This window comes from Natator depressus, chromosome 24 (assembly GCF_965152275.1).
Source record: "Natator depressus isolate rNatDep1 chromosome 24, rNatDep2.hap1, whole genome shotgun sequence".
Classification (NCBI taxonomy): domain Eukaryota; kingdom Metazoa; phylum Chordata; order Testudines; family Cheloniidae; genus Natator; species Natator depressus.
This window is the reverse complement of record NC_134257.1, coordinates 14,074,418-14,088,958: the sequence shown is the minus strand read 5'-3', so window position 1 is coordinate 14,088,958 and position 14,541 is coordinate 14,074,418. Positions and strand designations below refer to the sequence as shown.

Below are 14,541 nucleotides of genomic sequence, written 5' to 3'. Positions count from 1 at the left end.
CCAATGGCGTTTTGGGCTGTATAAGTAGGGGCATTGCCAGCAGATCGAGGGACGTGATCGTTCCCCTCTATTCGATATTGGTGAGGCCTCATCTGGAGTACTAGTGTCCAGTTTTGGGCCCCACACTACAAGAAGGATGTGGAAAAATTGGAAAACGTCCAGCGGGGGGCAAGAAAAATGATTAGGGGACTGGAACACATGACTTATGAGGAGAGGCTGAGGGAACTGGGATTGTTTAGTCTGCGGAAGAGAAGAATGAGGGGGGATTTGATAGCTGCTTTCAACTACCTGAAAGGAGGTTCCAAAGAGGATGGCTCTAGACTGTTCTCAGCGGTAGCAGATGACAGAACGAGGAGTAATGGTCTCAAGTTGCAGTGGGGGAGGTTTAGTTTGGCTATTAGGAAAAACGTTTTTACTAGGAGGGTGGTGAAACACTGGAATGCGTTACCTCGAGAGGTGGTGGAATCTCCTTCCTTAGAAGCTTTTAAGGTCAGGCTTGACAAAGCCCTGGCTGGGATGATTTAGTTGGGGATTGGTCCTGCTTTGAGCAGCGGGTTGGACTAGATGACCTCCTGAGGTCCCTTCCAACCTTGATATTCTATGATTCTATGACTTCTCGGGGAGCTGTGAGCAGGAACTCTTGCTGTTGATGATACATTACCCATTATTTCTCTCCCCGTTGCAGAAATGAGACCTGCGTCCATTGTACACTGAGCTGGTGGTGGGTGTGTGGGAAGGAACTGAGTGCCTCTTTGTGAATATATAGGGCAGGACACCTTCACAAGAGGCACTCGCTAGGTTGACGGGAGAATTCTCCCGTTGACCTAGCAACGTCTACAGCAGGGGTCAGGTCAGTTTAACTGCGTGGGTCAGGGGTGTGGAGTTTTCACACCCCGGAGCGATAGTGATACTGACCTAATTTACTAGTGTAGAGCAGGCCTTCGTGTAATTGGGAATTCAGACCATCCCCAAGACGTGTGTTCCAGATAGACAGGCTCTTTGTGAACCTGTCCTGCAAAGCTGCTCTCATCGCTAGACCCCACTCCCTGACCAGAGCTGGGGTTAGAACCCAGGAGTCCTAGCTCCCAGCCACCGTGCTCCAACCACTGCCCTCCCAGAGTTGAGGATAGGAGCCAGGAATCCTGATTCCCATCCCCCTCTGCTCTAACCCACCAGATCTCACTCCTCTCCCAGAATGGGGGATAGACCCCAGGAGTCCTGGCTCCCAGCCTCCCCTGCTCAAAGCCACTCGGCCCCACCCCATTTCTTCCCTTCCCTTCCTTTCCCCACCCCTCCCCGAGCCAAGAATAAAACCTAGGAGTCCTGAGTCCCCACCTTCTGCCTGCAGTATTCATTCAAAATTAACCCCCGGCCCTGCCGCGTCTGTTCCAGGTGGACGGAGTCTTTGTGGCCCTGCCTTTCTACCATGAGGAGAAGCTACAGGCTTACGTGAGCGGAGCCCAAGTCCTCATCAAGACCGCCTTTGCGCTGAGGGTGACCTTCGACGGGAGCCTGGTCCGGGTCACTGTGCCCAACACCTACGCCAACGCCCTCTGCGGCCTGTGCGGTGACAACAACCAAACTGCCAGTGACGACCTGACCATGAGAGACGGGAGACGGGCAGCCAACGCCGTCCAGTTCGCAGAGAGCTGGAAGGTGGGGGAGGTCCCGGGCTGCTCAGACAGCTGCACCGGGAAGTGCCTGGTCTGCAGTGAGGCTCAGAGACAACCCTACAAGGGAGATCGGTACTGCGGGGTCATCAGCAGAGGGGACGGACCGTTCAGAGAGTGCCACGGAGTCATCGACCCAGCCCCTTTCTTCGACGACTGCGTCTTTGACACCTGCCAGTACAAGGGTCTCCGGGATGCTCTCTGCAGTGCCATCAGCGCCTACGTAACGGCCTGCCAGGCCAGGGGCATCCGGATAGGGCAGTGGAGATCGGCCTCATTCTGCAGTGAGTGTCGCCTACTAGAATCTGCTTTCAGGACTGGCTAGTCTCCATGTGCAGCACCCTCTGCAGGGGCTCAGAAGGGCTCAGCCGTGTGTCTCTGGCCTTACACACCTATCAGCTTGCGGTAGTGTTGCCAACCGTAAAGGTCACCTACTCAGCTTTGCTTTATCTTTGTGCTATAGCAATGTAATCCTGTCTCCTTGCTGGCACCTGTCTCCCAGGGGTTGGAAATACTTTGCCAACACTAGAATCATAGAATCATAGAATATCAGGGTTGGAAGGGACCTCAGGAGGTCATCTAGTCCAACCCTCTAGTTGTCCTTCCCGTCAGGGTGCAGGAAAACGGACACCGAAAGAACTAAAGCAAGTAACTCAGAGTCACCCGAGAAGCCAGTGGCAGAAGCCAGTTATCCTGACTCCCAGTCCTCCATCACTAAACGTTACACAGCAGCCCACTCCAGAATTTGGGACTCAACTTGCAACATGTCCCCTTGTCTGCAGCTCTTACCACTAGACCAAACGCCCCGCCAAGAGTCAGAAAGAAAACCCCGGAGTCCTGACTCCCAGCCCTTCTGGGACGAAGCTACTAGATCCTAATCCCTTCCCAGAGCTGTCAATAGAACCCAGAAAACCTGATTGCAAGCCCTCCAGCTCTGATTTGCTAGATCCCTTTGACTGCTCACAGCAGGGAATAGAACCCAGGAGTCCTGAGTGCTAATCTCCCCTGCTTTTAACCACTAGATGCCACTGTCCCCCCAGAGCCAATGACAGAACCTAGCAGTCCTGGCTCCCAGCCCTCCCTGCTCTAAGCCAGGGAACCCCACTTCCCGCCCTGAACCATGACTAGAACCCAGGAGTTTTGGCTCCCAGTTCCCGCGAACAACACGATTGTAAGTGATACCTGCACATTTTCTTCTTGTGGTGCATTAATTTAAGAAGCTTTCTCTCACGGCCATCTGCACGTTCCCTCTGCCCTTCTCCTACAGGTCCCACCTGCCCCAGTAACTTCCACTACGAGCTCTGTGGGAGCGGCTGCCCTGCCACCTGCCACGGGCTCTCGGCGCCAGACGGCTGCGATGCCCCCTGTGCTGAAGGGTGTTTCTGCGATGCCGGGTTCCTCCTGAGCGGAGACCGGTGCGTCCCCATCGCGCAGTGCGGCTGTGTGCACCAGGGCACGTACTACAGGAAGGGAGAGGTGTTCTACTCCAGCGCCTCCTGCTGGGAGCAGTGCCGGTGCCAAGACAACGGGGTCGTCCAGTGTCGGGAGGCCTCCTGTGGAGCCAACGAGCAGTGCAAGGTGGCGGATGGCGTCCGGAAATGCCACCCTGTCGGATCTGCAACGTGTTCTGCTGCCGGAGACCCCCACTACCTCTCCTTTGACGGAGTCGCCTTCGATTTCCAAGGCACCTGCACCTACATCCTGGCCAAGACCTGCGCTGATGCCGGGAACCTGACATCCTTTTCCGTGAAGGTGGAGAACAAGCCCTGGGGCAATGGCAAGGTGTCTGTCACCAAGCTGGTGTCCGTGGAGGTCTACGGGCTCACGCTTACCCTGCTGCAGAACAGGAAGGGGCTCGTCATGGTAAGTCCTGCTCAAGATGTTCCTGCAACGGGGCAGCCCCACTGATGTGGCAATGCAAGGGGCACTTGTCTCCTGGGTCACTCATTAGGAGCGCACAGGCAGGAGGGGTCAGACATTCAGGTTCTGATCCTGACCTTACTGGCACCAGTGCCAGTTTAGAGGCATCCCACTGAAGAAAGCAGAATCGCTCTGGATTTTCTCTGGGACAAGTGAGAACATAATGCAGCCCTCAGCATATTACGCTCAGTGGATGATTGCAGAGTAAGCCCAGGGATCAGAGATCAAAACTGGGCCCTGATGCCATTACACTGGAACAGGTGACCCTGGATTTCCCTTAGGGTCAGTGAGATCAGAAATGGCCATAATTTAATTGAGTTCAGTGGAGTCACAACAGATTTGCCCAGGTGTCATTGAGACCCTATCTTGTGCCCATAGCCCACCCCGACAACATCCACTGCCCCGGTTCACAGGGAATACTCTGTGTCTTCCAGGTGGACGGGGTGTTCCACAACCTGCCTGTGATCGTGGCCGATGGGCAGCTCCGAGCATATCAGCACGGCGGGAACGTCCTTGTGCAAACTGACTTCGGCCTCACCGTGAGCTACGACCTGGTTTACCATGCCAGAGTCACTGTCCCAGGGAACTACCAGGGCCAGACGTGCGGCCTGTGCGGGAACTACAACGGCGTCGGGACGACGAGTTCCTGCTCCCCGATGGCAGCGCGGCCCCTAACGTGGCAGCCTTTGGTTCCGCCTGGAAAGTCCCGATCCCGGGGGCGGCCTGTGAGGACGGATGCGTCGGGAACAGCTGCCCGGTCTGCAAGGAGACGAAGAAGGAGTTCTTCAAACAGCGCAACTACTGCGGGCTGCTCACGGCCCCCGACGGCCCCTTCGCCTCCTGCCACGGCGCGGTCAGCCCCAGCGTGTATTTCAACAACTGCCTGTATGATGTGTGCTTGGGCAACGGGGACTCCCAGGTCCTGTGCCAGAGCATCCACAGCTACGTGACGGCCTGCCAAGAGGCCGGGGCCCCCATCCAGCCCTGGAGGAGCGCCTCCTTCTGCCGTAAGTGCCGCGATGCTGGTGTAGCACAAGGCCTATCCCACTCGCTCCCCTCCCGCTGGGGGGCGGGGAGAGCGATTCTAGGTATCTCATTCCAGGCCTCTGGGCTTCTTCAGAGACTCCTTTGGGTGGGAACCAACAAGGTCATGTTCCCTTATAAAGGTGACCTGGTCCTCTCGTCCCCGTCAGATTCTCCTCTCCTTCATGTCTGTCCCTCTGAGCCTGAGGTGGGCAAACTACGGCCTGTGGGCCACACCCGGCCCGCTGGACCCTCCTGCCTGGCCCCTGAGCTCCTGGCCCGGGAGGCTTGCCCGGCGCCATGCTCTGGGAGGCCGGGCGGTGAGCTCCTGGGGCAGCGTAGCTGCGGAGCCTGGCCTGACCCGGTCTCTGTGCTGCGCTGTGTGTGGCTGGCTCCAGCCGGGCTGCGCTGTGTGTGGCTGTAGCACTGGCAGCCAGGCAGCGCGGTAAGGGGGCAGGGAGCCGGGGGGTTGGATAGTGGGAGGGGAGTTCGAGGTGGTGGTTGGGGGTAGCAGTGTGGATAGGGGTCGGGGCAGTCAGAAGGCGGGGAACAGGGGGGTTGAATGGGGGCAGGGGTCTCAGGGGGAGGGAGTCATGAAGGGAGGGGGGTTGGATGGGGCGGCAGGGGTCAGTCAGGGACGGGGGATCTGGGGGCAGTCAGGGGACAGGGAGAAGGGGTGGGTGGATGGGGCAGGAGTCCCAAGGTGGCCGTCAGGGAACAGGGGAGGTTGGATGGGGCAGGAGTCTGAGGTGGGAGGGGGGCGTCAGGTGACCAGAAGCAGGGGGGCGTGGATAGCGGGTGGCGTCCGGGCCACGCCCCCCTCCCCTAACCAGCCCTCCATACAATTTCCAAAACCCGACGCCGCCCTCCGGCCAAAAAGTTTGCCCGCCCCTGCTCTAAGTTGTGGGCTGAGATCTCTCCAGCCATCAATTGCTTCTTTCTCTGCTTTAGCTCTGCGCTGCCCGGCCAACAGTCACTACGAGGTGTGCGCCGACCTCTGCACCACCACCTGTGCCAGGATCACCGACGCCAGGAAGTGCCCAGACACCTGCGCCGAAGGCTGCCAGTGCGACGACGGCTTCCTCTTCGATGGCCAGGGCTGCGTGGCTCTGCAGAGCTGTGGGTGCTTCAAGAAGGGGATATATTACAAGGTACCGCCCCCCTGCTGGGGTATTAACTCCTATCCAGTCACTTCCTTCCCGCCCTGCTCTCATCAGCCATGTTGGATCAGACCATTGTCGGTTGCCAATGGCAATACATGAATCTCTGTTGAAAGGCACTAATGGCACAATCCTGGTTCCATGAACCGTGTCTGTGGAAGGGCGGTGGAGTCTAGTGGTTAGAGCAGGGAGCTGGAAGTCAGGACTCCTCGGTTCTCTCCCCAGCTGCGGGAAGGCAGTCGTGCCAAGTGGAGTAGAGCGGCTGCGGACTGGGAGATAAGACACTCAGTTCTAGTCCCAGATATGGCCTCCCTGTAAATGAACATCTCCGCACTGAAAAACTACCTTTGCCCGGGCTCCATTGTGTTCTTTTCCCTTTTTTCAAACAGCCTAATGAGACGGTTCTGACCAACAAGTGCCAGCAAAGCTGCACCTGCACTCCTGCCCAAGGGGTGACCTGTGAAGCCCACAGCTGCACCAGGGATGAAACCTGTCAGATCAGAGACGGAGTCATGCAATGCATCAACAGAGGTGAAAGAGAGTGCAAGAGTTAAACAAGAAGAGAGGTGAAGGTAGAGATAGAGAGTCCTTAGAGCAGCCTCAGTGGAGTCAGGACAGCTGAGGAGCTGGCGCAGAGTAGAGTTTCCATGCTTAGATCTAGGAAGCGAGTGGGGACTAGTGGTTAGAGCAGGGGGGTTTGCGAGCCCGGACTCCTGGGTTCTATTCACAGCTCTGGGAGGGGTGGGGGTAGGTTACATGGTGGGTTCTCTGGGTTGGAGCCTATGGGCTGGGCGGCAGGCTATGTCAAATCAAGTCATTGATTCTCTCCTGGGCTTTGGACCAGGCACTTGACTGTCAAGAGGAAAAGAAAAGTATCCTCTGGGCCTGCCGCTTTGGTCAAAGGTTGAGGTCCTTACTCGACCTATTTACTTAATCCCTACTCAGGCAGAGCTTTTACAGGAAACCATCTCCCGTTGACTCTCTCTGTTTGGCCCCTTCCGAATGGCTTTGGGTGGGTAACTGGGCCTGTGCTGAACCGAGCTCCCCTGCCCCCCTAGCCTCACTCTCCCGGATTGCTGGGATTTCTCTCCTTTCAGATCCCTGCAAAGTCCTGACATGTCGGGCCAAGGAGACGTGCAAGGTCCAGAACGGCCGTGCGATGTGCGTTCCCAACTTCATTGGAACCTGCTGGGGTGGGGGGACCCGCACTATCACACCTTCGACGGCTGAACTTCAACTTCCAGGGCACCTGCACCTACACCCTGGCCAAGTACTGCGGGAGCGACAACACCCTGGTGCCCTTCACCGTCGATGAGAAGAACGACAACAGGGAGGCAACCAGGCTGTCTCCTACGTGCGCCTGACCAACATCTACGTCTATGGCTACAACATCTCATCTACAAGAAGGAAGTTGGGAAAATCAGAGTGAGTACAAAGTGCAAAAATGATTGGAGAGCTTACATTTGGAATAAAAATATAGGTACATCCATGCCCATACACATCTACCTATCCATCCATCCATCCGCATACCCGTCTGTCTATATCTCTGTCTCTCCTTCCCCATACATATGCATCCATCTTACCGTCCAGTCCAAGACAAATCTGTCAATCCATCTGTCAGGATACACATCTATCCGTCCCTCTGTTTGTCCCCATACACATCTCTCTTTCTCTCCACCCAGCCCATACACATCAAGCCATTTCTCAATCTATCACCATACACATCTGCTTTTTCTCCATCGATCCATCCAACCATCCCCATACACAGCTATCTATCTCTCTGTGCTGGTTGAAGACCAATTTTCTTTTGGAAAATGTCAACATCTCTTTTCTTCATTTATACAAATGGGCCAGTACTTTTGTTTGTTTCTTTTTCAAGAATTTCTGCTGAATCAGGTCCTTCATTTTGAAATAGGTTTTTTTTTAAAAAAAGAAATGATATTTAGAAATTTTAAAATAGAAATGTTTCCAGATTATCAGAAAGAAAATCCCCTTTTTGTGATCTCAAAGTGGCCATGAAAAGAAACAAGATCGAAAATGACAACATTCCAAAAGAGAACGGAATAAGCGAGAAATGAACCGATTTAAAATGATCTGCTCCAGGCACCTGGCCTCCCAAATCACCTGGGCAATCTTGCCTCCATGGACCACATAGATCCCCCAGTCAGCCTAGGTCCCCCAGAACTCTTGTTCTACCAGTCTCCCCATGTCGCGGGGTCCCTCCAGGCCGCACAGGCTAAGCGGTTCCTGTCTTCCTTCCACAACTCTCTCGCTCTCTCTCTCTAGCTCTTTGGTTTTGTACTGCCCGCCCATCACCATAGGAGCCAACCATCCTCTACATAACATGTACTGGCCAGAGTAAACTGTCTGCTCCAATCCATGGAGCTTCTGGCTTTTCTCCTCTTTTTGGGGTAGAAAAATCTCCACTTGCAGTAGGATTTTGTGGTGAGTTGGGCGGGTTTCAAGCTGTGAATATCATTGTCGTTCTTGTCGGGAAGCTTTATTAAAGGGGAGTCCAGGTCACACTCTGGATTTATCTAATCTGCACTGGGAATTCAATTCCACAGCCAGATCCCCTGGACAGAGAACATTTGATCTCTGAGGACTCAGTGCTTAACTGGGGCTTTCTAATCTTTCTTGTCCCAGAGGAGCAGAACTCTTGTAAGAGGTGAGATGAAAAGAGAAATAACCGTCGGTTCTTTCCTCCTATCTCTAGATCAATGACGTGACCACCAGCTTGCCGGTGACCCTGGAAGACGGTAAAATCAAGCTCTACCAGAGCGGTCTCAGTGCTATCCTGCGGACAGACTTTGGTCTGCAGGTGTCGTATGACTGGAATTGGCACCTGATCATCACCCTCCCCAGCAGCTATTATGGGGCATGGGCGGCCTTTGTGGGAACTTCAACCAAAACCGTGGAGATGACATGACGTCACCCAACGGCACCCGAGTCTCTTCCATCGTGGAGTGGGCCAGGAGCTGGAAAGTCAAAGACCGGGACCCTTTCTGCTGGGATGATGCAAAGGGACATGCCCAGCGTGCGATGAGAGCAAGCAGAAGATCTACAGGGCGACGAATACTGTGTATGATCAGCAAAAAACCAGGAGGGCCCTTCAGAGAGTGTCACAGCAAAGTGAGCCCCAAGGACATTTTTGACAGCTGCATCTATGACGTGTGTCTGAACGGGGGAGCCAAGAACATCCTGTGCCAGGCGCTGGAGGCCTACGCAGCCATCTGCAAGAAACAGGGCATCACCGTCTATGACTGGAGGACACCGTCCGGCTGCGTGAGCTCGGTGGTTTTTTTTTTTTATTGAGAAAAGCAGCAATTAGACTAGAGTTACTGTGCGCTTGAGGAGATGGCCAGTGGGCGGAGTGTCAGGACAGACACCAGGCCTAGATCCTGCCACCTTGGCAACTATACACCATGGGGATGTGGGCTTGAGAAGTCCCTATAAGAGACTAGCTAGATTGAGAATCGATGGACACATGGTTTTCATAGATTGGATTAGATGAGAGAAAGGAAGAGTCTCCAAATATTGTTAGGAGGATGGATTAGATGAATAGGGAGATGAAACAGGTTTCATAGATTGGTAGATGGATTAGATGGATTGGGTGGTTAAATAGATTCAGTGGAGGATACGTGGATAAAATGGATGGAGAGATTAAATGGGTGTAATAGATGGATAGGTGGGTTCGATGGATAGAGAGATAAAGAGATTTAATGGATGGATGAATGGATTAGGTGCACGGGGAGATAAAGTCAATTAGAGGTCAAGATTGGTCGATTGGATGCTGAGCCAGAGGGACGCTGGCTAAACGTGGGGGAGGGATAGCTCAGTGGTTTGAGCATTGGCCTGCTAAACCCAGGGTTGTGAGTTCAATCCTTGAGGGGGCCATTTCGGGGGCAAAACTTGGGGGATTGGTCTGCTTTGAGCAGGGGGTTGGACTAGATGACCTCCTGAGGTTCCTTCCAAGCTTGATATTCTATGCTTCTATGATTAGGTTCTAGATTAGACAGATATAGATACTCCTGGATGTACACGTCAATTAGATGGAGGCAACGACAAAGATTTATTACAATGTAACGTAAAGAAATCTCACTTCCGCACTTCAAAGAAGGGGTGTTCAGCATTGTGTAAGAGGGATGTAGTGAAGAAGAGAAAAGCGGGATGGATTTGGTGGGTGAAGTGGCTGGAAGAGAGGGATGGGATCAGAAAGCGATGGAAAGATGGACCCATCCGAAAATCTATCTGAAAATACAGGGTGCCAACCCAGTAGGATCTCCTGAGTCTTTCCACTTTCACGGGACGTGTGCTGAGTCTGAGGTCATCTGGCGTGGGCGGGGCTCCAGAGGAGGCCTTGACAAGTGAGGTCTCATCTGCTCTGGGTGCACTTTGCAGATTTTCTTGGATTTTCTATACAAAGAGAGCATTTCCCTGCTCTCCTTTGCCCAAGGGGTGTTCCCTGTGCTGTACTCCAGAGGTGGCCTTCGTGTGGCTGCTTGTAAATCGGGCCTGTGATATAGAGGATGCCGATTGCACATTAGATTTCTCTCTAGCTCTTGCTGCATCTAAGCAGGTGTTTTTAGTTCATTTCCTGTGATGTTAAATCTCCCCCTCTCTGACCCCCTCCCAGTCCTGCCCTGCCCTGAGAACAGCCACTACGAGCCTGTGGGAACGCCTGCCCGGCCAGCTGCTCCGACCATACCGCCAACTCCTCCTGCCAGGAGCCCTGCGTGGAGACCTGGCGTTTGCAACGGTTATGTGCTGAGTGCGGCCAGTGTGTCCCCGTGGAGAGCTGTGGCTGTGACTACAACGGCCGCTACTACAAACCAACGAGGAGTTCTGGGCCGATGAGAACTGCCGCTCTCGGTGCAGATGTGATCCCAGCTTGGGCATGGTGCTTTGCCAGGAGACCGGCTGCAAGGCCAGCGAGAGATGCGCCGTGATGAACGGGGTCCGTGGCTGCTCCCCAACCAGCTACTCCACCTGCACGGCCTCCGGAGACCTCACTACACCACCTTCGACGGAAAAAGTACGATTTCATGTGCACCTGCATCTACCAGCTGGCTGGGGTCTGCTCTGTGGACCCCACGCTCACCCCATTCAACATCAAGGTGGAGAATAACAACCGCGGCAGCAAGGCCGTGTCCTACACCAAAGCGTGACCTTGGAGGTCTACGGTAGAAACATCACTGTCAGCCAGCAATATCCCCGCAAGATCAAGGTAGGGACGGAGAGCCACAGGACTACAGTCAACAGTGTGCCCTTGTTGCCAAGAAGGCCAATGGCGTTTTGGGCTGTATAAGTAGGGGCATTGCCAGCAGATCGAGGGACGTGATCGTTCCCCTCTATTCGATATTGGTGAGGCCTCATCTGGAGTACTAGTGTCCAGTTTTGGGCCCCACACTACAAGAAGGATGTGGAAAAATTGGAAAACGTCCAGCGGGGGGCAAGAAAAATGATTAGGGACTGGAACACATGCTTATGAGGAGAGGCTGAGGGAACTGGGATTGTTTAGTCTGCGGAAGAGAAGAATGAGGGGGGATTTGATAGCTGCTTTCAACTACCTGAAAGGAGTTCCAAAGAGGATGGCTCTAGACTGTTCTCAGCGGTAGCAGATGACAGAACGAGGAGTAATGGTCTCAAGTTGCAGTGGGGAGGTTTAGTTTGGCTATTGGAAAAACGTTTTTACTAGGAGGGTGGTGAAACACTGGAATGCGTTACCTCGAGAGGTGGTGGAATCTCCTTCCTTAGAAGCTTTTAAGGTCAGGCTTGACAAAGCCCTGGCTGGGATGATTTTAGTTGGGGATTGGTCCTGCTTTGAGCAGCGGGTTGGACTAGATGACCTCCTGAGTCCCTTCCAACCTTGATATTCTATGATTCTAAGACTTCTCGGGGAGCTGTGAGCAGGAACTCTTGCTGTTGATGATACATTACCCATTATTTCTCTCCCCGTTGCAGAAATGAGACCTGCGTCCATTGTACACTGAGCTGGTGGTGGGTGTGTGGGAAGGAACTGAGTGCCTCTTTGTGAATATATAGGGCAGGACACCTTCACAAGAGGCACTCGCTAGGTTGACGGGAGAATTCTCCCGTTGACCTAGCAACGTCTACAGCAGGGGTCAGGTCAGTTTAACTGCGTGGGTCAGGGGTGTGGAGTTTCACACCCCGGAGCGATAGTGATACTGACCTAATTTACTAGTGTAGAGCAGGCCTTCGTGTAATTGGGAATTCAGACCATCCCCAAGACGTGTGTTCCAGATAGACAGGCTCTTTGTGAACCTGTCCTGCAAAGCTGCTCTCATCGCTAGACCCCACTCCCTGACCAGAGCTGGGGTTAGAACCCAGGAGTCCTAGCTCCCCAGCCACCGTGCTCCAACCCACTGCCCTCCCAGAGTTGGAGTGAGCCAGGAATCCTGATTCCCATCCCCCTCTGCTCTAACCCACCAGATCTCACTCCTCTCCCAGAATGGGGGATAGACCCCAGGAGTCCTGGCTCCCAGCCTCCCCTGCTCAAAGCCACTCGGCCCCACCCCATTTCTTCCCTTCCCTTCCTTTCCCCACCCCTCCCCGAGCCAAGAATAAAACCTAGGAGTCCTGAGTCCCCACCTTCTGCCTGCAGTATTCATTCAAAATTAACCCCCGGCCCTGCCGCGTCTGTTCCAGGTGGACGGAGTCTTTGTGGCCCTGCCTTTCTACCATGAGGAGAAGCTACAGGCTTACGTGAGCGGAGCCCAAGTCCTCATCAAGACCGCCTTTGCGCTGAGGGTGACCTTCGCGGGAGCCTGGTCCGGGTCACTGTGCCCAACACCTACGCCAACGCCCTCTGCGGCCTGTGCGGTGACAACAACCAAACTGCCAGTGACGACCTGACCATGAGAGACGGGAGACGGGCAGCCAACGCCGTCCAGTTCGCAGAGAGCTGGAAGGTGGGGGAGGTCCCGGGCTGCTCAGACAGCTGCACCGGGAAGTGCCTGGTCTGCAGTGAGGCTCAGAGACAACCCTACAAGGGAGATCGGTACTGCGGGGTCATCAGCAGAGGGGACGGACCGTTCAGAGAGTGCCACGGAGTCATCGACCCAGCCCCTTTCTTCGACGACTGCGTCTTTGACACCTGCCAGTACAAGGGTCTCCGGGATGCTCTCTGCAGTGCCATCAGCGCCTACGTAACGGCCTGCCAGGCCAGGGGCATCCGGATAGGGCAGTGGAGATCGGCCTCATTCTGCAGTGAGTGTCGCCTACTAGAATCTGCTTTCAGGACTGGCTAGTCTCCATGTGCAGCACCCTCTGCAGGGGCTCAGAAGGGCTCAGCCGTGTGTCTCTGGCCTTACACACCTATCAGCTTGCGGTAGTGTTGCCAACCGTAAAGGTCACCTACTCAGCTTTGCTTTATCTTTGTGCTATAGCAATGTAATCCTGTCTCCTTGCTGGCACCTGTCTCCCAGGGGTGGGAAATACTTTGCCAACACTAGAATCATAGAATCATAGAATATCAGGGTTGGAAGGGACCTCAGGAGGTCATCTAGGTCCAACCCTCTAGTTGTCCTTCCCGTCAGGGTGCAGGAAAACGGACACCGAAAGAACTAAAGCAAGTAACTCAGAGTCACCCGAGAAGCCAGTGGCAGAAGCCAGTTATCCTGGCAGAAGCCAGTTATCCTGACTCCCAGTCCTCCATCACTAAACGTTACACAGCAGCCCACTCCAGAATTTGGGACTCAACTTGCAACATGTCCCCTTGTCTGCAGCTCTTACCACTAGACCAAACGCCCCGCCAAGAGTCAGAAAGAAAACCCCGGAGTCCTGACTCCCAGCCCTTCTGGGACGAAGCTACTAGATCCTAATCCCTTCCCAGAGCTGTCAATAGAACCCAGAAAACCTGATTGCAAGCCCTCCAGCTCTGATTTGCTAGATCCCTTTGACTGCTCACAGCAGGGAATAGAACCCAGGAGTCCTGAGTGCTAATCTCCCCTGCTTTTAACCACTAGATGCCACTGTCCCCCCAGAGCCAATGACAGAACCTAGCAGTCCTGGCTCCCAGCCCTCCCTGCTCTAAGCCAGGGAACCCCACTTCCCGCCCTGAACCATGACTAGAACCCAGGAGTTTTGGCTCCCAGTTCCCGCGAACAACACGATTGTAAGTGATACCTGCACATTTTCTTCTTGTGGTGCATTAATTTAAGAAGCTTTCTCTCACGGCCATCTGCACGTTCCCTCTGCCCTTCTCCTACAGGTCCCACCTGCCCCAGTAACTTCCACTACGAGCTCTGTGGGAGCGGCTGCCCTGCCACCTGCCACGGGCTCTCGGCGCCAGACGGCTGCGATGCCCCCTGTGCTGAAGGGTGTTTCTGCGATGCCGGGTTCCTCCTGAGCGGAGACCGGTGCGTCCCCATCGCGCAGTGCGGCTGTGTGCACCAGGGCACGTACTACAGGAAGGGAGAGGTGTTCTACTCCAGCGCCTCCTGCTGGGAGCAGTGCCGGTGCCAAGACAACGGGGTCGTCCAGTGTCGGGAGGCCTCCTGTGGAGCCAACGAGCAGTGCAAGGTGGCGGATGGCGTCCGGAAATGCCACCCTGTCGGATCTGCAACGTGTTCTGCTGCCGGAGACCCCCACTACCTCTCCTTTGACGGAGTCGCCTTCGATTTCCAAGGCACCTGCACCTACATCCTGGCCAAGACCTGCGCTGATGCCGGGAACCTGACATCCTTTTCCGTGAAGGTGGAGAACAAGCCCTGGGGCAATGGCAAGGTGTCTGTCACCAAGCTGGT

General features: G+C 54.6%; 1 protein-coding gene across 1 annotated transcript in view; it reads left to right on the top strand.

The window, feature by feature from the left end:
* The window catches only part of LOC141977512 (uncharacterized), a 147,954-nt gene that overhangs the window by 113,553 nt on the left and 19,860 nt on the right, over positions 1 to 14,541 (top strand). Inside the window, exons 58-59 of the mRNA XM_074939030.1 lie at positions 1,393 to 1,954; positions 2,938 to 3,533. Coding sequence (XP_074795131.1) covers positions 1,393 to 1,954; positions 2,938 to 3,533 — 1,158 coding nt within the window. The remainder of the gene's footprint in view (positions 1 to 1,392; positions 1,955 to 2,937; positions 3,534 to 14,541) is intronic.